Source organism: Erythrolamprus reginae, chromosome 7 (assembly GCF_031021105.1).
Source record: "Erythrolamprus reginae isolate rEryReg1 chromosome 7, rEryReg1.hap1, whole genome shotgun sequence".
Classification (NCBI taxonomy): Eukaryota; Metazoa; Chordata; class Lepidosauria; order Squamata; family Dipsadidae; genus Erythrolamprus; species Erythrolamprus reginae.
In genome coordinates this window covers 33,483,914-33,508,984 of record NC_091956.1, presented here as the reverse complement: position 1 = coordinate 33,508,984, position 25,071 = coordinate 33,483,914, and the positions used below count along the sequence as shown (strand labels likewise).

The window sequence follows — 25,071 nt, the reverse complement described above, 5'->3', positions numbered from 1 at the left end:
ATCTTTGGACATTTTCGAAAGTGTTAATGACAGAAATGTGGTATGGGTTCCAAACAGATGAGCTGTATTCTATGACAGGTCTGGTGAAAGTTTTGTAAGCTCTGGTAAGTAGTGTGAGATTTCCAGAACAGAAGCTACGTAAGATTAGATTAACAACTCTTGAGGCCTTCTTGGCGATGTTGTTGCAGTGGGCTTTGGCACTTAGATCTTTGGTTATTAGTATTCTGAGGTCCTTGACCGAGTGGGGATTATCTGTGATAATTTGTTTATTCAGTTTGTATTTGAAGTTCTGATTCTTTTTGCTGATGTGTAGGACAGAGCATTTGCTGGTTGAGATTTGGAGTTACCATGTGTTGGACCAGTCAGAAACCGAGTCTAGATCTTTTTGTAGAGTAGTTGTGTTATCAGTCGTTTTGAAGAGTTTTACATCGTCTGCAAAAACAACACAGCTGCTTGTGATGAGATCGCAAAGGTCATTGATGTAGAGAATGAAGACTGTAGGTCCCAGTACGCTACCTTGGGGGACACTGCTTTTAACAGGGATGAGTGTGGATATGGAGCTTCCTATTTTGACCACTTGTTGCCTGTTTGACAGGAATAGAGTAATCCAGTGTGGCGGGATCCTGAGATGCCATAGGATTTGAGTTTTAGAAGTAGTTTGTCATGGACCACTGAATCAAAGGCTTTGGAGAAGTCAATATAAATTGCATCTATAGATTTTCCTTGATCAAGATGAGTTGTCCATATGTTTTTACAGTGGAGGAGCTGTAGATTGCAGGATAGTTTTTTTCTGAATCCAAATTGTGTGTTAGAGAGCAGATTATTAGTTTCTAGGTGGAGCGTAATTGATTGGTTTATAATTGATTCCATAACTTTACATGGGACCCAGCATAGTGATATTGGTCTGTAGTTATCGACAAGAGAGGGGTTTCCTTTTTTGAAGACGGGAATGACCATTGCTTTCGACCATAGCTTAGGAAGGATTTTTTGAAAAATTTTGCTTAGTGGTCCAGCTATAGCAGAAGAGAGCTTTTTTAGGAAGTATGCACATAGAACATCTGGTCCGACGGATAAGGAAGGTTTAAGGTCACATAATGCTTTTTCAACTCGGTCTTTAGTGAAGTCTATTTGGGTTAGGTCATTGAGAGAGTTTGAGGTGCGAGTGATGAATTTGGGGGATGAGCCGTTGCTGTTGATGATTGGATTTGGTGCATAGGAGGTTTTCCTCTTGTATGCTGTGGTAGTTGAGACATTCTGCTTTTATTTGTTTGCATATGCTTGTATAATGGCTTTTGAAGTTTACTACTTGTCCTTTTTTGTTTTTACGCCAGAGAGATTTTTTTAATTGTAATTTTCTTATTGAGATGGGGAGGTTATTTTTCTTGGTTGAGGCAGATGGTACGTAAAGTCTGATGATTAGTTTCATCTCGAGCAAGAATGTGTTATACAGGTCATCCGTAGAGTTGCAGTTAGAGAATAAAGTTTGCCAGTTTAATGTTGAAAGATGGGCATCAATGAGTTCGTAGTTCGCTTTTTTGAAATTGAATTTCGGAGTCATGTTATTTGGGTGGATCTTAGTGTGGCTTAGGTTGAGACTGAAGTTTATCATGCTGTGGTCACTGTTGGAAAAATGTTCTTTTATTTGTAAGCCATATATTATACTTTTGCTGTTGCAGAAGATGAGATCCAGACAGTCATCTAATCTAGTACTGTTAGTTACTAGTTGGTCAAATCCCAGACTGGTGACTGTGTTATATATAGTAGAGTGGATAGGTTCCGTGCTACATTCATTTAATGTCCAGTTAATGTGTGGTAAGTTGAGGTCACCAAGTAAGATGATGGGGTGTGGGCAGTGGGTAGCCCACGTTAGTAGTGCTGATAATTTGTTTGCATGTGCGATGTCATAGTCAGGAGCTCTGTAGCAGAGTAAGAAGTGAATTGTGATATTTAGGGATAGATCACAGACAATAGTTTCAGGGAGTAATAAATCCTGCGCAAGTTTGATGTTTTTTATGTTTAGAGATTTTTTGTAAAATATAGCTACCCTGCCTCCTCTACGGATTCGCAGTCATAAAGAGAGACAAGATTGTTCCTTGTTGTTATAGTGGAGTCTGGGTAGGATGCATTAAGCCATGTTTCACAGACAAAGATAATATCAAAGACTGAGGAGTCAAGAAGGAAGAGGAATTCTGACATCTTATTGACTATACTTCTAGCATTTAAAAATTTGCATTTGAGATTGGTTTTGCGTTGGGAGTAGGTTTTGTGCTGGTTAGAGGTAGTAAGGTAGTAGGTGTCAATTTGTTGTTGTGAGATAGTCGGTTGGAAGAAGTAGGGTGGTTGATGAGAGATGTTAGGCTGGCAGATGTAGGGAGGATTGTGGGTCCTGGATTTGATGCATTCTGTGCAAACGTTGATGTATAAGTTAGTTTCACCCAGGTCAAGGCGTCTCTTTAGTTCCACCCTTAGTTCACGGGAGCGGATGTGTTTAAGTAGTGAAAGGTCTGGTCTGGATCTGAGTTTGTTGAAACTGATGTTGTTTCTGGCTATGTGGTTAATGGTCTTGATAAAAAGCTGTTTTGCAGGTTCATTTTTACAGACAACTCTGCAGAATCGTGGTGCCACTGTGCCATCACTGAACTTATGCTCTGGTCCATTTCTGGAAACTTCTAATATATCTTCTGGGGTGAATGTCTGAGAGAGTGATTGTTGTTGACGGATAATGTTCTGTATTTTTATTATATCAGGTTCGTCATTTTCTTCAAGGCCGAAGAGGATGGCATTTCAGCATTTTTGTTCTCTTTCCATTGCATCTTTGACAAGAGTAGGGATGTCTGGAGAAGAATTGGACTGTTTTTGTGTTATGGGTGGTGGTTGAGGTAGACTTCTTGAGGTGTAGACAGGTGGAGGTGGAGTGGTAGAGGAAATTGGGTTTGGAGGTTTAGCGTTTAACAGTGCCTGCATGGTTCTATATTTTCCATGGATAGTAGGTGTGGTTCTATGTTTTCAATGAATGTTTGATGAGCTTTGGAGGTTGTTTTCAATGTATTGATATCTTCAGAAAGGCTATTGAGGATCTCTAATGTAAGGGTACAGGTATAACAGAGGTAAAAGAATGAGAAGTTTCCATGGAGAAAGATGGTAATATGATCAGTTATGTTCAGGCAAGAGTGGTGTGTAGAATTTTTGCAGGTTTGACATTTGATGTATTTATCAAAATCATTTATATTGTCTTTGCATATAAAGCATGGAATTTTGCTTGTATCTTCTAAATGAAGCTTTTGAGGTTGTTGTTCCCCCCCCCCATGACTGTTCTCTGGGATTGTAGCACTTTTGTTTATAGTTTTATTGTTTTATGGTATGGTGAGTGGAGGGGGGGGCAATAGAATTTATAGAACTGAGGAGCGGAAATGGATACTTACTGCTTGAGGATGCTTTGAAAGCCTGGCTGCCCTTTTGTGATCTGTGGATAATCACGTGGGATTTGTATTTTACAGTAATGGTGGAGAATCTGTGAATTGACTGTTGCATTCAGAATAACTCTTAGCTAATAAACTTTGGTTTGTTTATTCCATTTATTAGTGTACTTTTGCAACTTCAGTCAATTAGCCTTGATTTATTTTGATTTAAGATTATTTTGCTTCTTCTGTCTCCTAACACCGTCTGGGTATTTACAGAGCGGGGGCTGTCCTTTCCCACTTCTTTTTCAATTTCTTTCAGGGTGCCAGGGGGGAATTAGGGCTTCAGAGCGGTCGTGGTTGGGCAGGGGAAATAATAGCAGCTACTACTGACAATCCCCAGTGACTCACTCCTTCCTATTCCTTTATTAGAAGCTACTTTGTTTCTGGAAGTCTCAGTTACTTTGTTGCTAGGAGCCTTGGCTACTTTGTTGTGGGAGCATCGGAATGGCTCCAGTGTGGCTCCAAGCCTCAGATTGAATTAGATTATCTGGACTTTTATTGGTCAGTATTTACTCCAGAACATCATAATAATACAAGCTACTTTATCCGATAACTATTGACTATTTTTGAATTTGAGTAGTGTATATTTATGAGATTTCTTGGTGACTTTTTAGAGTATCAGCCATTATATCCTTTTGGACTTGAAGGTTGAAAATTGGAGGCATTGTTCTTTAGTGGTTCTGTTCTTGTCTCAGTATCCATTGCAATTGGTAGAAATAAGGGAGAAAAGTTTGTTTAGTGACCATGTGTTCAGAGTTCAGTCCTCTCTACCCTGCTGGTTAACATTTACATGAAACTTCCTGGTCATTTATTTATGATATATCAATAATATATAGATAGCACACAGTTGAATACAGGTAGTCTTCGACTTGCAACTATTCATTTAATGACCATTCAAAGTTACAAAGGCATTTAAAAAGACTTATGTCCATTTTTCACACTTACAGCCATTGCAGCATCCCTATGGTCACATGATTAAAATTCATCCCCTTGACAGCTGTCTCATATTTTTGGTGGTTGCAGTGCCCTATGGTCATGTGATCCATTTTTGCAACCTTCTGACAAAGTCAAGGGAACCAAAATTCACTTAACAACCATGTTACTGAATTAACAAGTTCAGTGTTAACAACACTTAATTGTGGCAAGAAGGTCGTAAAATGGGGCAAAACTCATAACAAATATCTCACTTAACAATAGAAATGTTGGGCTCAACTGTGGTCATAAGTGGAGGACTAGCTGTAATGCCATTCCTGCCCATCTAAGAGTGTTGAAGTCACATTCCATTCTCTGAATATGTTGTCTGAATTTGTTGGGAATCTACATGGACTGAAAGAAACTGAAGTTGAAGCAATACAAGGCAGGCTTGTATTGTATAGTAAGAATTATATGCCATGGTGGTGTGGCATCAGGATTTTGTTTCTAGTATTTCTCCATCAGTATCAAATGAATCTCTCTTAAATAACCTTTAAGGGTCTGGAGCCATGATTTGGGAGTTTTCTTGAAGTCATGGCTACTGCTGAATCAAAATATCAGAATTGGAAGGGACCTTGTAGGTCATCTTGTCCAACTCTACGCCCAAGCAGGAGACCCTACACCACTGGTTCCTAATGTGGACCCACACTCCACAGGGGGACAATTTGATTTTTAATGGCGGAAATTGGAACCTTGTTTAAATCACATTAATGACTTGTTAGGTTTCCTCCGCATGAATATGAGCTTACTTTTTGAATAGTAAGAATTATATGCCATGGGGGTGTGGGATCAGGATTTTAGAGAGGCTTAGGTGGGGCATGGCCAAAAAAAAAAAAAAAAGGTTGGGAACCACTGTCCTACACCATATCTGACAAATGACAGTACAGTCTCTTCTTCAAAGCTTCCAATGATGAAGCTCCCATAATTTCTGAAGGCAAGCTGCTCCATTGGTTGATTGTTATCACTGTCTTATTTCTAGGATGAATCTCTCCTGATTATGACAACTAATTATGTCAACTATTAGGGGTTTTTTGCTGGTATCATTTTATTCTATTTTGTTTATATATTGATCAGCATTTTAATTTGTATTGTTTTTCTTGTATTTCTTAAGTGTCCTTTGTGAATCTCTTCTGAATGTTGCTATATACAAATCTGATAAATAACAGTGTACATGCAGCATTGGCATTCATTAGAGAAGCAACTTTATTTCTTGCATATGCAAAACACAGGAAAACAAACAATTCAAAAGCATTTAGTTATTAGTGTATCATATTATTTCCTCTTTTCAATAGCACAGAAATATTTTTCTTCAAAGTAATATATATTCCAAAAGAAACCACTAATGAAAACAAAAAATTGCACAAAAATCATTAGAGGTCCAAATAATGGTCATAACTTCATTTTTAATAATAACAACAACAACAATAATATAATCTGGATAGGTTGAAGAGTTATTCCAATCTATTTACAAATTTTAGATTATATTTTTTTCTGTATCACTAGGACTATCAACGTTACAAGCTGTACTAGACACTGCAGCTGAAAAGAAATGGCAAGTGACTGCTATAAATGTGGGAAATATTAACAATGATAGAAAAGATGAAACGTATCGCTCATTGTTTCAAGATTTGGAGATTAAAAAGGAAAGACGAGTAATTCTTGACTGTGAACGGGATAAAGTCAATGACATTGTAGATCAGGTTTGCTACTCTTTCTTTTTCAATATAGTAACTGTGAAATTATTGCCAATAATAACCATGATGTGCTTATTTACCATATTTTTCGGACTATACAACATACTAGTGTATAAGACGCACCATGATTTTTAAGAGGTAAGTAAGAAAAAAAAGTATTTTCCCCTTCCCCAGCCCCCAGGAACACTCTCAAGGAAGACCTCCCAAGCTCTCTGTGCATCCAATTTTAATGAAAAATGGATCATTTCACCCATTTCTTTTGCAAAAATCAGGGGCATTTTGGCCCTCCCCAGCTCTGAGGAGCACCCAAACTCTCTGTGCACCCAAAAGGGCCGTTTTTCACCCTTTTTTTGCAAACATTGGAGTATTTTTCCCTCCTCCATCTCTCAGGAGCACTCTGCAGACCTCCCAAACCCTCTGTGCACCCTGTTTTTGTGCAGGATGCACTTTGGGAGGCCAAAAATGGCTGTATTCAGTGTATAAGACACACCAATATTTCCACCCTCTTTTAGGGGAGAAAAGTACATCTTATACTCTGAAAAATACGGAAGTGCCATTGCCAAAAAAATTATGATTACGAAATTTATTATCATTTCTATATTTAGTGGAAACCAGTATATATTAAGACCAGTCCTACTATCAGAGTGATAATATAATATAAAATAATATAAATAGGTGGCAAACTGTTGCATAATTTATTACATTTTAATTAATACCTTGAAGACAGAAAACATTTCTAGGATTTTCTCTCTAGGTTTCAGATCAATTTGTCTCCCCTTGGGCATGTGCCTTAATTAGTAAACTATTATTTAGAAAGTTAATGTTACAGGTAGTTTTTGTTTAGCAACTACTGTATCTTAGATAGTGACTATCTGCAAGTCCGATGGTAATAAACTGTAGTTCGTGGTAGTAAACAAATCATTTTGCAATCAGTGAGCACTCTTACATTCCTAATACAGTAAAATGGATGGCATTTTTGTTTGCACACAAAGTGTGCATTTATTTATTCAAATTTACTAGCTATCCAACTCTAATGGACTCTGGGCAGCAATAGACAATACCAAATGAAATGCCAACATTTTATAGATTCCTAGCTACACCTACAATTTTAGCTTCATTCAGAGTTGGTTTTCAACGTACATCGCTACTGGTTTACTCCTTCCCTCCTGCACCATGCGGGCGCACCAAGTGGGTGCATGCACACTTTGTGTGTACATGCGCAGTACTATAGAATCCAGAAAAAAACCCAAAGCCAAAAAAAAGATGACGACCACATGCCCAGTGCCAGAACTTGGCTTCTGTGCATGCTTAGAAGGAATTTAAAAATAAATAGTAGAGAAAGATAGTGGCGTCCTCGGAGCAGCCCGACCAATCTGGTTTGGTGGCATCATTGTGATGTCATCAGTGGGTCCATACCGGTTCAGGCAAACTGATCCAAACCAGGAGTAACTCACCCCTGGATCCATTGTGTTTTTAGTTGTCCATTAAATAAATATGTTCAGACATATATAGAATATAGAAATAATTGTCTTATTTGTTTTATTTGAATAGCATCATATGTACACTAGGCCAGCAGTCAAAAGTTGCAAAGTTACTTGGTCACAGAGTATAGACAGTTGTGACATCTTCCATAGTTCTATCTATGTAGTAATCTTGGCTAGTCATGGAATCTAAAGGTTATCTCACCATTCAACACAGGGTAGGGGCAGATTTTATTTGATTTACTCACATTTATCATAGCTGTCCAACTCTAGTGGATGGTATGCAAAAATACCTTCTGTAAAAACAATTAAAAAATTAAACCACATAATAGCATCGACTAAAGCAATCTTAAAGGCAACACATGCATGGGCAATAAGGTGATCCTATTGCGATCTAAAATTCTGTTGTTGATCATAAATATTGCTATCTTCTTGCTCCATGGAAGAAGAATGTTTATTGCTAATTTATTGCTGGCCAGCTTTGAGAGTGAAAATGAACATAAAAATGAGGTATTTTAGAGTTTCTGGACTGAAGTCCATTTTTATAACAGTTAAAAATAAAATCCATATTTTAATCTACAATGAATTAATCTACATAAGGCAAAGTGAATTGTCAGGGTTTTTTTGAACATGATAATTCAGTTATTCTAACTTATGAAATATATTTTATTGTCTCTGTACCTTTTTCTCAAGTAAATCAGTTAACTGATTTATTTGGTTCCCTTCTAGGTTATTACAATTGGAAAACATGTAAAAGGATATCACTACATCATTGCAAATTTGGTAAGTTAATTTAATACTTGCCTGAATATGTAATATTTCCAAAGTTAAAATATATTTTATTTATGTTTGCGTATACTGTACAATATTTAATTAAAGGTCTGTAGTTCAGAAAATATTGAAAGTATTTAATCTTGATTCTTATATTGTCTAAAATTGTCAGGGTTTTTTTTCTCTGATTACTCCCACTTTTGTTTGTATAACTATGCTTTGCTATTTTTCTGACAGCCTCAACCATTGTTAATTGTTGTTGTTGTATGTCTTTGTTGTTGTCTCTTCATCTTCCTCTTGTCTGGATTCTGATCTTTGATCTCCTCTTTTTCTCTGTGTTGTATGGTATGAAATCCCACATCCTCATCTTCAGATAAACCACTTTTTGCTGTTTGTATGTAATTGGTTCAATACTAATTCTTTCTCTTATGGTCTCATTTCTGATTTTATTTCTTCTGGTTACTCCAGCTGCTTTCCCCAAACATCTCATTTCCATGGTGACTAAATTTTATTTATGTTTTAATGTAAGTGTCCATGTTTGGCACTGGTAACATACCAAACACGGACACTTAAATTAAAACATAAACAAAACCCATGGTAACATACGGTGGAGATGAGTTTGCTTTGTATGAGATGCTTCTTTGTGCTTTATGTTGTAGGAGTGGAGTGGAGTGGAGCAAGCTGCTCTAATACTTGGTTTTCCTTGTTGCGTCATATGTTAATATCTTCATTCCTTTTACCATTTATTTATTTATTTATTATTTGGATTTGTATGCCGCCCCTCTCCGAAGACTCGGGGCGGCTCCATCTTTGGTGAATGATGATATTTGAACTTTGATACTTGTTTTATGCTTGTTCCTTCTATTAGTTTTGTTTTTCCTTCTCTGATTTTCATATTATTTGTCAGGCATTCTTGGTTCATGATCATTAAGATGTTATTGCAATTGCTTTGCTGTATTTATCTGATCATCTGCAAAGAGTCATGGATATTATTTCCATGCTTGTGTTTAGCTTCTTCGCTTATGTCCGTGATGGCAAACCTATGACACATGTGCAGGAATTGGCACACAGAGCCATCTCTCTCAATGGACGTTGCTCTTCTGTGTTCAGTGTGCAGGCCAGCTGGTCTTTATGTGCGTGGAATTGCCAGTTACTAGAAGAGCAGTTGCCCTATGCACATGTGCCCTCCGGAAAGATTATCTTCCAATTTCCGGTGTGCACATGCTCACTGGCCAACTGGTCCTCTGTATGCATGTGCACCAGAAACTAGGAGATCAGGTGGCTGGTGCACACGCACAAGTCAAAAACTGGAAGAATAGCCACCTGCCGCGCATGCACGCGCTGGATGGCAGCTCTTCTGGTTCCCAACACGTGCATGCGTGCACTTCCATTTCAGTATTCAGTTCTGAAAAAGTTCACCAACATTGGCTTATGCTGTCAATATAGATGAGAAATGATAGTGATGACGGTACACATCCATATTTTACTCCCAATGTTACTGCGAACTGTTCCGATGTTCCTTGGTTTGTTCTGACTACACTTCTGCAATCATTATATAAGCTTTTTAATACTTTAATAAGATATTCACGTATTCTGTATGGGATTAATATTTGTTATAACAATTTCCTATCAACTCTATCAAATTATTTTTCTCAATCTACAAATATGACAGAAATTATTATTGTATTCCATTTTTTTTCTAATACTTGTTTAAGCACAAAAATTGCATCTGTGCAATTTCTATTTCTTCTAAATCCCATCTGCTCTTCTGCTAGTTGTGGTTCTATAACTTGTCTTAATCTCTTTCGTATTATTTTGGCAAATATTTTCTCTACATGACTCAAGAATAAGATGCCTCGATACTGTGTGTGTTCTCATTTCCTCCTTTTGTTTGCTTGTTGCCAATTAGTAAGTGCAGTTAGTTTTGTCCATGCTGTGTTAAAGGTTCTATGTAGCATCATGATGTGACAATCCAATCCCAGTTGTGATCATAAATTAAGAATTCACTTGAATGTTCTACATCAAAATACAGGCATAAAAATCTTTCTAGCTGATAGATTGTAGGACCGCTCACAGAAGTTTCTTTATAATTTATATTTGTATTCTCTTCTATTCAATTTAAATATCCAAGAACTATGGATTCTGGACCCTGTACAAATGCAAAATATTTATAAAAACAGATAAAGTATAGATAAAACAATTGTGCAACTGAAATGTATATTTTTCATATTCAGGGATTTACTGATGGAGATTTATCAAAAATACAATTTGGAGGAGCTAATGTATCAGGATTTCAAATAGTGGACTATGATGATCCTTTGGTGTCAAAATTTATACAACGCTGGTCAACGCTGGAAGAAAAAGAATATCCTGGAGCTCACACTAGCACAATTAAGGTAGATGATTTTTCTTTTATATCTGGAACAGATTTTACTGATTTATTTACTTATTTACTTATTTATTTTACTTTGGAATTAAATGAATTCTAAAGAACTGTTAAACAAAATCATATTGCTTTTAGACCATCAGTTCCCAATTTTTTTAGCTTGGCAACCATTCGTGCAAGTAGAGGGCACTAGCACGCAAAGCTTCATTCATGTGAATGGAGTTTCATGCACAAGCATAAGTGTCCACCCACTCCACTTGCAAGAGTGAAGCTTGGGGCAAAAGTGCAAGCGCCCTCCGCTCACACAAGTGGAGCTTTGTGTGTCAGCTGAAGGTCTGTCCATGTGAATGAAGCTTCACACCCGCCACTTGCGCAAGTGGAGCTTCATGCACATACACTGGCCTATTTCTCCCATAGCCCAGTTTCTAAGAGGACACAGCCTGATAGTGGGCTGCTGCCTGGATGTTGAGGACCGCTAGCTTAAAACATCTAATAATAGTATGTTGCATTGTCTTAAATCATCTCTGGATGTGTGAAATATTCAGTTGACATATTTAAAAGCTAAAAATAGTTTTCTCCAACTTTTTTTGTAGAAAATAAAGTTCTGCAAAATAAAAATAACACGGACAGCAATAATTACAGATAAATTACCTTTCTTGCTAATAGCAGAATAGGTTATAATTTGAATATGAAATTCAGAATTTCTTTGCAAATACATGATTGATTCTAAATTTGCTAATTCATACTTAGCTCTAGAAAGTTGGGAAAGAAAGAATGGTTCTGAGAGTAATTTACAGGTTTCTAAAGTAAGAAAAACTAGGCCATAGTATGCCACATATGTAATTAAATTAAAGAAAAGTTATTCTTTAATTTTACTTTGATTTATGGTATCACAGTAATGAAATGGTTAGTCAGTTTTATCCAGATGTTTTTTTGAACTGTATATATAATTTTTATTTTGGCCTCAATGGCCTCTCTTACTTATAGATATTATTGTTTTATTATTTTATTTTATTTATTTGTCAAGCATGTATAAGATAATAGATGTAAGTATAAACATGATTATGAATACAGGAAATGGATACAAATAAACGGGGATGGTAGGACAGGGATGGTAGGCACATTGGAGCGCTTTATGCCTGCCCCTTACAGACCTCTTAGGAATGGGGTGAGGTCAACAGTAGACAGTCTAAGGTTAAACTTATGGGAATTTGGTTTTGAAACTACAGAGTTAGTAGTGCATTCCAGGCATATGTCCATCAGCCATCTCCAGGCCGGCGGCAATTGCAGTGGCACTGGGAGCAGGTGGAGAGGGGATGCTACTGACCCCACTGCCACCCAACGCATTGGGAACCAAAGAAAAAAGGCTGGGCAGAAAGGGGGGGATGCTAGTTAAACTATAAATGTAGGTGCAATGGTGTATCCTTATGATGAGATGAAGCCTGCAAGCAAGGGCCATGGCGCCCAACTGGTGGTCCAAATGTGCCAATCACCCCACGTACCAAAAGCTGCACCAGACCACGAGCTCCATGATATTACACTATATGGGGTCCCCTGCCTGACGCCCAGTTGCCCCTGCTTGAGGGCTGATGTGTAACGTGTCCAGGCAAAGAGGCTAGATGCCGCTGCCCAATGTGGCCCAACTGCCAGGTTCCAATGTATGTGCAAGGTTGGGTAAGTAAATGCTTGTGCTACATAAGCCGTGGGGATACTTGGCCAGGATCCCTGTGACATTGGTCCACAACTGAAACAGCGGTAAATTTCCCTTGGCATTCTCTGCCTTCACCTTCTGGCCCACCGTCGATGCCTGCCCGCCGATCTGTGGCCGGGTGCAGCGAAACTCCTGCAGGTGATGCCACTCTGCCAGCCATGCTCCTGTCACGGCTCCTAGCAGCAGCCATCAGAAATGAGCGGGGGACAAGTAGTTAATCATAAGATAGCCAAGAAAAACAAAAGGGGGGGCAAGCCGTTCCCCGTGCCCCATGCAGGAGTGGTAGAACTGTGCCCCATCGCAGCCCCTCCCCTACCCCCGGGCCCATAGGGTGTAGGGGGCTGGGGTAGGTAGACCATCCATTGTCAACTCCATGCTGGGGGGCCAGGCCCATACGGCCATTTTGAGAAGTACCGGGTAGCAGTCATACAGCTTTGCCCCAGGTTTTGGGGTTGGTGGGCAAGTATTGGTAGGTGATTAGTGATTGACAACTTGTGGTTATAAGTTAGCGCCTCCTCCTGAGGACGGGAGCCAGCTGGGGGTGCTTTAGAGGCATTGGTGGGTTGACGTCTTGAGTAGTTGCACTGTAAGTAATGTGTCCCCAACATGCGCTCTGATCTAATTGTGACAAACCTGGCTGTTAAGTGGGGGTCCCAACTCCTCCAATGGGGAGTGAAGACAATAGTGAGCCAATGGCATGAAACGGGGGACCCCCGGTTTCGGCACCCCCCATGCAGGGACAGGGGTGTACGGGTGGCCCTCAGGGGAGGACACCATTTTGGGGCACAGGAAGGATATGGCCTGGGACGCAATGTGGAGGGGGGACACCAAGCAGTACTTGGACCCCCGAACATGGGAGATGCTTGGGGCGGCACTCGCGGGAGGATGCCTTGCGAATCAGTTTGGCTCTGGCTTTGTTGATTGGGGTCCCCCCCTTCCACTCAGTGGTGAGTGACAGGTGGCCCAAGGTGGGCGAGCGGACAAGGACAAAGTGAGCATATCGGTAGCCCTCAGTGGAAAGCGATGGGTGGCCCAAGGTGGGTGAGCAGAAAAGTATGAAGTGCTTGTATCGGCGGCCCTCAGTGGAGAGCGCCGGGTGGCCCAAGGTGGGCGAGTGGAAAAGAACGAAGTGCTCATACCAGCGGCCCTCAGTGGAGAGAGCCGGGTGGTCCAAGGTGGGTGATGCTGGAGTGGGGGCCCATGGAATTGACATGGGCTCCAATAATGGGTTGAGGGGTCAAGTATTGATAAGAGGTGTTGCATGGGCACCCTTACTATGGGGTCAGCTAGCCCGGTTGGGGTGTGGCACCTTGCCTGTCGGTCCTGCAGAGGCCCTGCTCCATTGGTGCAGGGTGGGGGGAGCTGGGGTTGCTCACTTAAGTTTCCTGTCCCCAGCAGTAGCGGTAAAGGGAGAAAATTGGAAGTTCAGCAACTGTGTGATCTTCTTTGGGTACCTTTTGGAAGGTCCCCGCCATGGCTACAGGGCTCGGCCGGCTCAGATATGGAGGGGAGATGCCATTGGGGCTCACCCACTGCATGCCCAGAGTCGAGTACCAGGGTGGGTGAGCCTCCCCACACGCAAGGGCATGGCAGGGAGCAAAGGGGGTAGATCAAGTTCAAGTCCAAGTTCAAGTGGGACCCCCCCCCCCCTTTTGTTCAGCAGAAGGCTTCGCCCAGAGTTGCTCAGAAAGTTTGGATCGGCTTTTCCACCCTCTTGTTTTCCTCTGCAGGTCCTGTTTGATTATAATAAATATGACCCATTTTATAACCCATTTTCTGTGTCCGTGTGCTTACTCCGTGTCCACTGCAATTACCACTCTATTGCTGAAGTCATATTTTGTGCAGTTGAGTTTGGAGTGGTTTACTTTACGTTTGTACCTATGGTTTGCTCGTGTATTTTTGTGGTTGAAGCTGAAGTATTCATTGATTTTGTGTACTACACTTAAGTCAGATGGAAGGAGACTACATCTTTTTCCTTCTGCCCTGGCCACTTTTTACAGAGGCACAGTTGAGAGCATTTTAACAAATTGCATCACTCTTTGGTTTGATGGTAGCAGTGCCTCAGATAGAAAGCCCATGCAGAGAGATTCTAGGAAGCTCTGTTCTTGTTATCCAGAATACTGCTCATAAGTACTATGTGCTTAGAGCTCAAAACATTGTTAAAGATCTCACACAGCCACTTTCTGGTCTGTTTCTGTTGCTCCCCACTGATACTTGAAGTATTTCTAGCAGAAGTACCAGATTCTGGTAGTATGCATGTTTGTTTGTTTGTTTGTTTATGTAATGTATATTGAGAGTTATATACAAAGAAATTTTATTTTAGTGTATACCAATTCCAGTTCACATGCAACCCAGTTTTTTTTTTAAAAAAAACCACATTCTCTAGGTAATCAAGAATTGCTCTCTTCAACTGTTGGTCAAGCAATCTCTCTCTCTCTCTCTCTCTCTCTCTCATACACACACACACAAACATACACACACAAACACAGAGTAATGGGCAGCCAAAAAGTTTACTGCCACACTGTGGGTGTGGCTTATTTTGTGGGTGTGGCTTAATGGTCATGTGACCATGTAGGAGTGGCCTACCAGCCATGTGACCAGGTGGGAGTGGTTTGAACGATCATCATCATTCAACTGAACTGTTAAGTCCTCGACTTACAACCTTACCAGTGTTGCTCGCTGGGTTGACAATTTCATTTGTGTTTCCCATGCTGAGCTTCCTGGGTCACCTCCCCACCTCAGGCTGGGTAGCTAGGTGAATGGGTGCTGCCAGAAGCATAAATGCTGCCAGTGCCGCTTCCACCCACGCCTTCTGTTTGCACCTCAGGCGGGAGGTGACCACGTGAGGCTGGAGGGGAGCTGGGCAAGAGAGAGGTAAACTCGTCTGAGGCCAGGAAGTAGGAAAGAGGAAAAAAGCAAGCAGCACAGACACAGCATGGAGAGCCAAGTTGAGACTAGTAATCCAGGAAGTGACAGCTGCGGATCAGCTGGAGGTCTCTGCGGGGAGGAAGAGGTCTCTGCACGTGAGGAAGAAAGAGGTAAAGGAGTGCCGTGGCGGGATGGGTGAAGGGCACATTTGCTGAGGGGAGATGGTGGTGCTGGGTGCTTGGCAAAGCTTTGGTTGCCTTGGCACTTCTGGAGGCTCCCTTCACCTTGGAGCTGGCGGAGCCCATCTGAGTGCACTTGGGCGCATCCTGAGGCAGGATCCTCCCCTTGTCCACCCATTTGCCCCCCACCCTTGGAGCCCCAGTTTGGCTGAAGGAGCAGGTGGGGGGAGTCGGGGGTGCCTGGGAGGAAGGAGCCTCCCGCTGAAGGGCTTGGCCCGAAGGGGGGAAAAGTGGGGGGGGGGGAGGCCAGACCAGGCTGCCTTTGCATCTCTCTTCCAGGAGCCAGAGCGCCTACTGAGCCCCGGGGAGGGGACTGGGTTCATAGGGGGAGGCCCTTATGGAGAAAGAGGAGGGAGAAGAGGAAGAAAGAGTGACAGGGAGGGAAGGAGGGAGAGAGAGAGAGAAATAGAGAGGGAGAAAGAGGGAGAAAAATGAGAGAGGGAGAGAAAGAAAGAGAGAAAGAAAGGGGGAGGGAGGGAAATAGAGAGAGGGGGAGGGAGGGAAATAGAGAGAAAGGGAGGGAGGGAGGGAGGGAGGGAGAGACAGAGAGAGAGAAAAGAAGAAGGAAGAGAGAAAGAGAAAGAAAGGGAGAGACAGACAAAGATAAATAGAAAGGGAGGGAAGAAGAGACTAAGAGAGAGAGGGAGGGGGAAGGAGGGAGAGAGAGAGAAAGGTAGAGGGAGGAAGAGAGAGAGAAAGAGAGAGCAAAAAGGAGAGGAAGGAAGGAAGGAAGAAAGTAAGAGGGATGGAGAGAGAGAGAGAAAGAAAGAGGAAGGAAGAAAGAGAGAGAAGGAGGGAGGAGGTAGAGAGAAAGAGAGAGAAAGGGAAGGAGAGAGAGAGAGAGAGAGAGAAAGAAAGAAAGAAAGAAAGAAAGAAAGAAAGAAAGAAAGAAAGAAAGAAAGAGAACCCCCACACACTCAATGGTGTCCCTCTTTACCAATGTTAAAATCTGGTCACTTTACTCTCACAGTTACTACTATTGAGCAATTTACCACATATACTGTACCTGTGAATTTTGTTTTTCTTGCCTAAATGTAGAACTTTACTTTTTTCACCATTGAATTTCATTCTGTTAAATAGCGCCCATTGTTCAGGTTTTTCAAGATCCTTCTGTATTTTGCACCTATCTTCTGGAGTGTTGGCTATTCCTGCCAGTTTGGTGTCATCTACAAATTTGATACTGGGCCTAAAACAGAGCCTTGGGGTACTTCACTGCATACATGCCTCCATGTAGATGTAGCTCCATTGAGCACTACAACACATATGTGCGGTTAGTCAGCCATTTGTTCTCTTATAAAAACATATCAGTTCAAAATGTTTCCTTTCCAATAGTTGCTCACTTTTATATTGAATCTATATTCATCTAGTACTCATTTATTTTGTTATATTAAAACCTGGTTTTAATGTGGGTTTTCAGCAATCTTTTCCTACCATTTTCAACTTGTATCCAACTCTCCACTTACCATATATACTGAAAAGTATACAGAAACACAATCTAACACTTCTTGCATCTTTTGACAAATATTTCTTCTTTAGAATAGATAGCACACTGAATATAGAATAGAATAGAATAGAATTTTATTGGCCAAGTGTGATTGGACACACAAGGAATTTGTCTTGGTGCATATGCTCTCAGCGTACATAAAAGAAAAAGATATTTGTCAAGAATCATGTGGTACAACACTTAATGATTGTCATAGGGGTCAAATAATGAAGAAACAATCAATATTAATAAAAATCTTAGGATACAAGCAACAAGTTACATTCATATAGTTCTAGGTGGGAGGAAAAGGATGATAGGAATGATGAGAAAAACTAGTAGAAATAGAAGTGCAGATTTAGTAAAGAGTCTGACAGTGTTGAGGGAATTATTTGTTTAGTAGAGAGATGGCGTTTGGGAAAAAACTGTTCTTGTGTCTAGTTATCCTGGTGTGCAGTGCTCTGTAGCGACGTTTTGATGGTAGGAGTTAAAACAGTTTGTGTCCAGGATGTGAGGGGTCAGTATTTTCCCCACCCTCTTTTTGACTCGTGCAGTGTATAGGTCCTCAGTGGAAGGCAGGTTGACAGCAATTGTTTTTTCTGCAATTCTGATTATCCTCTGAAGTCAGTGTCGGTCCTGTTGGGTTGCAGCACCAGACAGTTATAGAGGTACAGATGACAGACTCAATGATTCCTCTGTAGACATATTATATGTCTGTCAGAATTTGCATGATTTAAAATTTATCCATCCATTTTCTGATGTTTACTAAGTATTTTCCAGAGTATACAAATCTTTCTCTAGTTTACACTATTTCCATACGGTATAGCTTGCCATCATTCATACTATTATCTTTCCATAATTACTTTTGTTTTAATTTTTTTAAATTGTTAGATCCATGTCCGTCATTGCATCATGCAACCTAACATTCACTGGAAATTGTTTGTATTCTTAGCCAGCAACATCTGCAGACAAAAATATTCTCAAATTTATATTTCCGTATCTGATGACATGCAAATCTATGATGTAGCACTATGAATGAATTGAATACAGTTTAAATATATTGAAAATGAATCCAGATAAGATGAGGATTGGGGGTGATAATAAGAGATGTTCACTGTGAACATACCTTATTCCAGAGACATGATAGAATCCCTGCTCTGAATAGATTGCACTCTCCAGAAATAGCTAACATACAATTTGAAGGTATTTCTAAATCCAAATTTCCATATCATAAAGCTAATAACCAAGAGTTCTCTTTATATGCTTCAACTATATACACCCCCTTTTGCAAGAAAATCACCTGAAAGCTTTGAATGTACATTCCAGATTTGACTCTGTTATGTATTACATTTAGGGGCAATTATATTGGAAACTAGAACTTATCAAAGTAGAAATTATTCCACAACTAATCGGTATCATACCTGACAATTGCAAGGCAATAAAATTGCAAGGCAATGAAAGGAAAATGTCAGATTTAAATTTAGTGGGTAAAAAAAGAATTGTCCCCTTCTCAATCTATTCTCATATTGACAGAAGACAATCAACTGCTTTAAGTGACTTCATTATAGTATGTAATAAAGATTCTTATATTGCTGTGCTGAGTACCTGACAATTTCTGACAACTTTCAGACAGGGAGTTTGATACCTGATTTTCTTCTCCTATTCTATATATTCCTCCTTCAGAACTTTTAACCAAAATTGTGCTCTTATATCTAATATAAATATTCAGATGGTCGGCTAACCCATATTATAAAACAGATATTTCAACATGTGGGAAAAACCTGCCACCTTTCAAATAGGGCTGCTTTCAATGATGCCTCAATAGCCCATACCGCAATAGTAGTAGCAGTAATAGTAGTGGTAGCAGTTGATGAAGCCCTACTTCCTTTCCAGCTATATGTGGCAAAATTCCAACCAAATATATAACCCTTCACTCACAAAGTGAACATTCAAATTTTATGTTAGGATTTCTTTGTCCTCTAAATCCAACAATATATGGTACCTATAGGAACTCCAAGCAATATCTTCTTCAGGGCTGCTAAGTTTAGACTCCAGCCTTCTACTATTTTTCTGCTACCTTCCATTTATAGGAAGACCTTGAATCACTATTGGAAATCACATCTGGTTTTTACCTACTATTTCCCCTTTCTGTGACTATAATGAAATAAATCTCAACTGTATTGGACCATTTTGTATGTTAGTCAGTCTAGTAATAGTTAATTCACAGCTCAAAACAAAGATTGACCCAGTTTTATGCTTTTCCCAGTTCTTTTGAAAGTCTTGCCTTTCTTTTTCCACATGTTGACTTTATGCCAATGTTGTGATGCAAACCATGCAGAAATCACAGCAGATGAAATAAGTCACTGTACTTTGTGTGCTTGGAGGTTATGGGGGCCTCAATGAGAGACAAGGGATTTTGGCTGAATTCTGACAAAACCAGTGGCTTTGGGTGCATGGAGCTTCTGGCTCTGCAACTTCTTTAACTTTAGTTCTGGATAGGGTTACACTACCTGATGCCCAGTCTGGGGATTCTCTTGGAATTGTGATTCTTGCTTTGCAGAATGTGGCAGCCATGGTTAGGAGAGCCTTTGCAAAAACTTTGTGTTGTGTGCCAGTTTTGCTCTTTCCTGGATCAGGACCTCCTAAATTACTGCAATATGCTCTACATGGGCTATCCTTGAAGGGTAACTGGAAGCTTCAGCTGATGCAGAACACAGCTGCGTGGAGCCCATGTTACACCACTGTTCCATGAACTGGACTGACTGTCAGTTTGCTTCTGGGTCCAATTCAAGGTGTTGGTTATCACCTTTAAATTATAAGAGTAGTAGTGCAGTTATTAGAGTGCAGTACTGCAAGCTACTTCTGCTGATTACTGGCTGTCAGCTGTTTGGCAGATCAAATCTCAGTAGGCTCAAGATTGACTCAGCCTTCCATCCTTCTAAGGTCAGTAAAATGAGGACCCAGATTGTTGGGGGCAATATGCTTACTCTCTGTAAACTGCTTAGAGAGGGCTGTAAAGCACTGTGAAGTGGTATCTGTCTAAATGCTATTAACCCTGGTACCCTCCTCGCATTTACTATACACTTGTTACCCTCCAGGTCCTTTTAGACTTGGAGTATAAAAAGGTTGGTTCTAGCTACTGGAATGGTATTTTTTAATACTTTTTTCACTTGTATACTAATTTGAACATTTCTGAACACAATGAAATGAAAATTGACATGAAAAAAATAATGCTTATTTGTTTATTTTTCTCATCAACCCCCGCCCCCCCCTGTTTTTGTGAAATTTTGTTCATTTTCATCTAGATTAGGCTGCAAAATCTGACTTTTTTGACCATCTTTGGCATTGGCATATTAACTGGAACATTTCTGAACATAATGAAATGCAACAAAATTATATTTTGAACACTTAGAGTCCTCTGGGTCATATGTGACCCGGAGTAAAAAAGGTTGGTTCTAGCTACTGGAATGGGGTTTTTTTGAATACTTTTTTCACTACTAAGCTAATTTGAACATCCCTGATCACAAACAAATGAAAAATGAAATGAAAAAAATGGATTTTGCAGGCTAATCTATCTATAAATTGAAATAATTGCACACAGTCAGGAGGGGCAGGGTTTTCTCAGAAAAATAGACAAATAAGCATTAATTTTTTCATTTCATTTTTCATTTCATTGTGTTCAGAAATGTTCAAATTAGTATACAGTACTAGCAAAAAAGGTATTCAAAAAAAACCATTTCAGTAGCTAGAACTAACCTTTTTTTTCTCTGGGTCACATATGACCTGGAGGACTACAAGTGTTCAAAACATTTTTTTCCCCATTTCATTATGTTCAGAAATGTTCAAATTAGTATGCCAATGCCAAAGATGGTCAAAAAATTCTAATTTGGCAGGCTATTCTATCTATAAATTGAAAAAAGTGCACACAGATGTGTGGGGGAGGCCCTTTTCTGAGCAAAATAAACAAATAAGCATCAATTTTTCCATTTGAATTTTCATATCATGTTCAGAAATGTTCAAATTAGAATTTCAGTGCCAAATATGGTCAAGAAAGTAAGATTTTGCAGCCTAATCTAGATGAAAATGAACAAAATTTCACAAAAAATGGGGGGTTGGGCTTTTCTGAGCAAAATAAACAAATAAGCATTAATTTTTTTCATTTCAATTTTCATGTCATTGTGTTCAGAAATGTTCAAATTACTATACTAGTGAAAAAAGTATTCAAGAAGACCATTCCAGTAGCTAGAACCAACCCTTTTATACTCCAGGTCTAAAAGGACCCGGAGGATAACATTGGTAACTTTTTTTGCCCAGCAAAAACTATACACCCCCCACCCAAAAAGCCCACCACCCTTAGAAAGAACCCCTCAAATGAGAAAAAGTCATGGCATTTCAAGTTTCAGATATGCAGGGATTTTTTTTTTACAGGGTCTCAAACTTCATTTCGGGTCCTTTTAGACCCGGGGAGAATACCAGGGTTAAATTCCTTCCTGGTATGGATCCAAGCTATCTGAGAAACTAGCTCACCCTAATTGCAACGATGAAAGGGTATGCTGTGGATCACATCAGCTAAGGAATTTCATCTGGTGTGTCCAACAGAAGTGTCTTTCTTGCCATGGTTCCTCCCGAAGTTGAGATCTATACTGTCAGCTGCTACAGTCAGTATTTAAGGAAAATAAAACTCCTTTATAAGTCCTTTATAAGGTTCAAAATGAATTTATCATAAATCAGAACTGAAAGCAGTCAAGGTTAAAGCAAAGACTGGAGAAAAACGCACGATACATTTGTATATCAAACCCCCTTTAAACCCCCCCCCCCTTTGGAGAATGGCCAATACCTATTGTCCATTACAATCAGGTGGATGCATCTTCAACCCACATCACATTTATGGAATGTAAGTTCTAACGGTCACCTTCAGGTCACCTGGTTTCAAGGAAAATGAAACTTAATCCACTTCACACGGCCTCCTGCAACTCCCCCTCCCATTACCCAAGACCCCTCCACATAACTATTGGCAACCAAGCGTAGAAATGATGCAGAATTATAGCAAAGGTTGACATTCCACATAACTATTGGCAACCAAGCGTAGAAATGATGCAGAATTATAGCAAAGGTTGACATTCGGACCCCCTGGAACAGGGACTTTAGTTCTAGAAGAAAACACAAAAACAACAAACAAAACACACAATTATATGTATTACGGTTTGTCAGGGTACTTCACTCCAAAATGATCAATCTCCCTTGGGCATTCATGTGTTTCTCATCAACCCACTCTGCATGAGATGCAGGGAAATGTTTCCATGCCACTAAGTACTGAATTTTGTCTCTATGCTTCCTAGAATAAAAAACTTCTTTGACCTCAAAGTGTTGCTCTCCTTCGATGAGCAAAGGTGGTGGTGGGGAACTGCTTGAGCAGGATGCAAATCGGATATGCGTTCTGGTTTGAGTAAGCTAACATGAAACACTGCCGCATTCACAATTGGGAAAGGTCCCACATATTGGCCCCCCAATTTCTTTGACTTTTGTGCAGTCTTTAAGAACTTTGTGGAGAGGAAAACACTATCTCCCACCTTGTAATCCACCGCACGACTCCTTTTTCTGTCAGCCTGCGCCTTATGGGCATTATGAGCCTCGTCGAGGGCTTTACGAGCTATTGGCCAATTTGCCTTCCACCGTGTTACCCATTCCTTTAAGGTAGGATGTTTGGGTTCCTCCTTTGGTAACTCCGGAATAGGTACAAATTCCTGTCCATTTACCAATTTGAAAGGAGTGAATCCTGTACTACTAGATAGCGAGTTGTTATATGCAGCCTCTGCAAATGGCAAAAGTTTGCTCCAATTATCCTGTTGGTAATTTAAATAACAGCGGAGGTACTGCTCCAATGCCGAGTCAGCTTGTTCACACCCTCCATTTTTTTGTGGGTGGTGGGTGTAACTTAACCCCTGCTTTGTACCTAACAAGCTCAAAAACTCTTTCCAAAAGTCCAAATTGAATTGCACCCCATTGGGCCACAGACTGTAGCATTGAGATACTACCTGGGGTTAAACTGCTGAAACCAAAACTGTTCTTTTTGACCCCTGGAGAACTGAGAGAACTGTGCAGGTTCATTGACAAAAATTTAGCAAGGGGCTTTATTCAGCCGGCTATGCTACAGATAGCGGCCCCAATCATGTTCCGGGAGAAGAAAGATGGGTTTCTGAGGATGGTGGTCGATTACTGCAACCTAAACAAGATTTGCATGCATAATGTGTACCCCCTACCACTCATGAAGGGCATGTTGGCTTATTTGGCAATGGGGAAAATTTTCACAAAGCTGGATTTGCGGGAGACTTACTATAGAGTTTGCATCAAGGAAGGGGATGAATGGAAGATGGCTTTCAATACTCCCCTAGGGTGTTTTCAATTTTGAGTGCTCCCATTTGGCCTACAGGGGCCCTCAAGAGTTTTCATGCAATTAATCAGGTACTGCATGAACATTTGTATAAGGGGATCCTTATCTACCTTGATGATATATTGATATTTTCAGAGACATTAGAGCAACATGTGGTCCTTGTAAGAGAGGTTCTAAAGAAATTTAAGGCTGCAGAGTTATATGCAAAACTGTCCAAGTGCGAATTTCACCAGAGCAAAATTGACTATCTGGGTTATCACATCTCACACCAAAGGGTAAAGATGGATCCGGAAAAGATGAGGGCAGTCCTGGAATGGGAGGCTCCACGCACAAGAAAGCAGTTGCAGAATTTTTTGGGGTTTGCCAATTTCTACTGACAGTTTATTCCAGCATTTTCTCAAATAGCCCTGCCTATCACGAATCTGTTGAAAATGAAAGGAGAAGGCAAGCCGAAACCGAACGGCCCACTACAGTGGACCATGGAGTATCAAGCGGCTTTGGAGATTGGCCGATCCCTATTGTCCATGACCATCAGGTGGATGCATCTTCAACCCACGTCTCATTTATGGAATGTAACTTCTAACTATCTCCTTCTGGTCACCTGGTTTCAAGGAAAACGAAACGTATTCCACTTCACAGGGCCTCCTGCATACTTCCCCCCATTACCTAAGACCCCTCCCCATAACTATTGGCAACCAAGCATAGAAATGATGCAGAATTATAGCGAAGGTTGACAAATACCCACCTTTTTGGCCTTCCAAAATGCTTTGAAGAATGACTATGCCAATTAGCCTGGGGTCTCAATGGAGACATGGTACTTTGGAGCTGGCTAATAGAGTAGATAATGCCTCACCTCCTCCATATGCACACTTTATTCCTTTCCTCTTTATTCTGCTTTATTTCAGTTAGTTTTATTTAAATTAAATTTTTAAATTTACGATCTTTATTGTTTTAATTTTATAGGTGCATTTTAATTTAAGGTGGGATGGGTGGCATACAAACTAAATCAATCAATCAACCAATCAATCAACTTTATGGTAAAGTTACAATAACATAATCTTGCAAGTTGACTGTATCCTGCCTCATCTCCTTGACAGGTCAAGAAATTAAGGAGGATATTTTCTTAACCTCTTGTCCTTCACACATTCCTGCTGTGGGTTAAGTTGCCTTTTATCTTTTTGTTCCCTTGGTTGCATCTCTTCCCATGTATCCCAAGGTTACTATCAAATACCAATGCAATTTTTGTTACCCTACCTATCCTATTGGATAAGAAAGGGTAGTTTGAGTGTATTCTGCTGTTTTGACATAAAATTCAGTTTCAATTCATTGGAAAGATCATTGGGACACTAGCCTTTGCATCATATTTTTGACTGAAGTACATATTTCCACTCCTTCAAGACTTATGTAATAGGTGTTTTTGACGCTGCGATAAGTAATGGTTTTGTTTTAGTAGAAAAACTGCAGACTTAGTGGTGATGAGCTTCAGGCTAACAACAACATGCATAAAAAATATCAAACTTAATAAACAGTAAAGAAGAACTAATAATAATGCAGCTCATATTATGGAGGAAGATAATAGGGTATGGGCAGTTGTTTGCCCATGTTAGTAATGTGGAT

The 25,071-nt window shown here is 40.1% G+C and overlaps 1 protein-coding gene across 5 annotated transcripts in view; it reads left to right on the top strand.

The window, feature by feature from the left end:
• GRIA2 (glutamate ionotropic receptor AMPA type subunit 2) overlaps nucleotides 1–25,071 on the top strand; it is a 102,497-nt gene that overhangs the window by 56,379 nt on the left and 21,047 nt on the right. For all 5 annotated transcript variants that reach the window (XM_070756585.1, XM_070756588.1, XM_070756589.1 and 2 more), the window contains 3 exons: nucleotides 5,937–6,133; nucleotides 8,338–8,391; nucleotides 10,614–10,775. In XM_070756585.1, coding sequence (XP_070612686.1) covers nucleotides 5,937–6,133; nucleotides 8,338–8,391; nucleotides 10,614–10,775 — 413 coding nt within the window. The remainder of the gene's footprint in view (nucleotides 1–5,936; nucleotides 6,134–8,337; nucleotides 8,392–10,613; nucleotides 10,776–25,071) is intronic.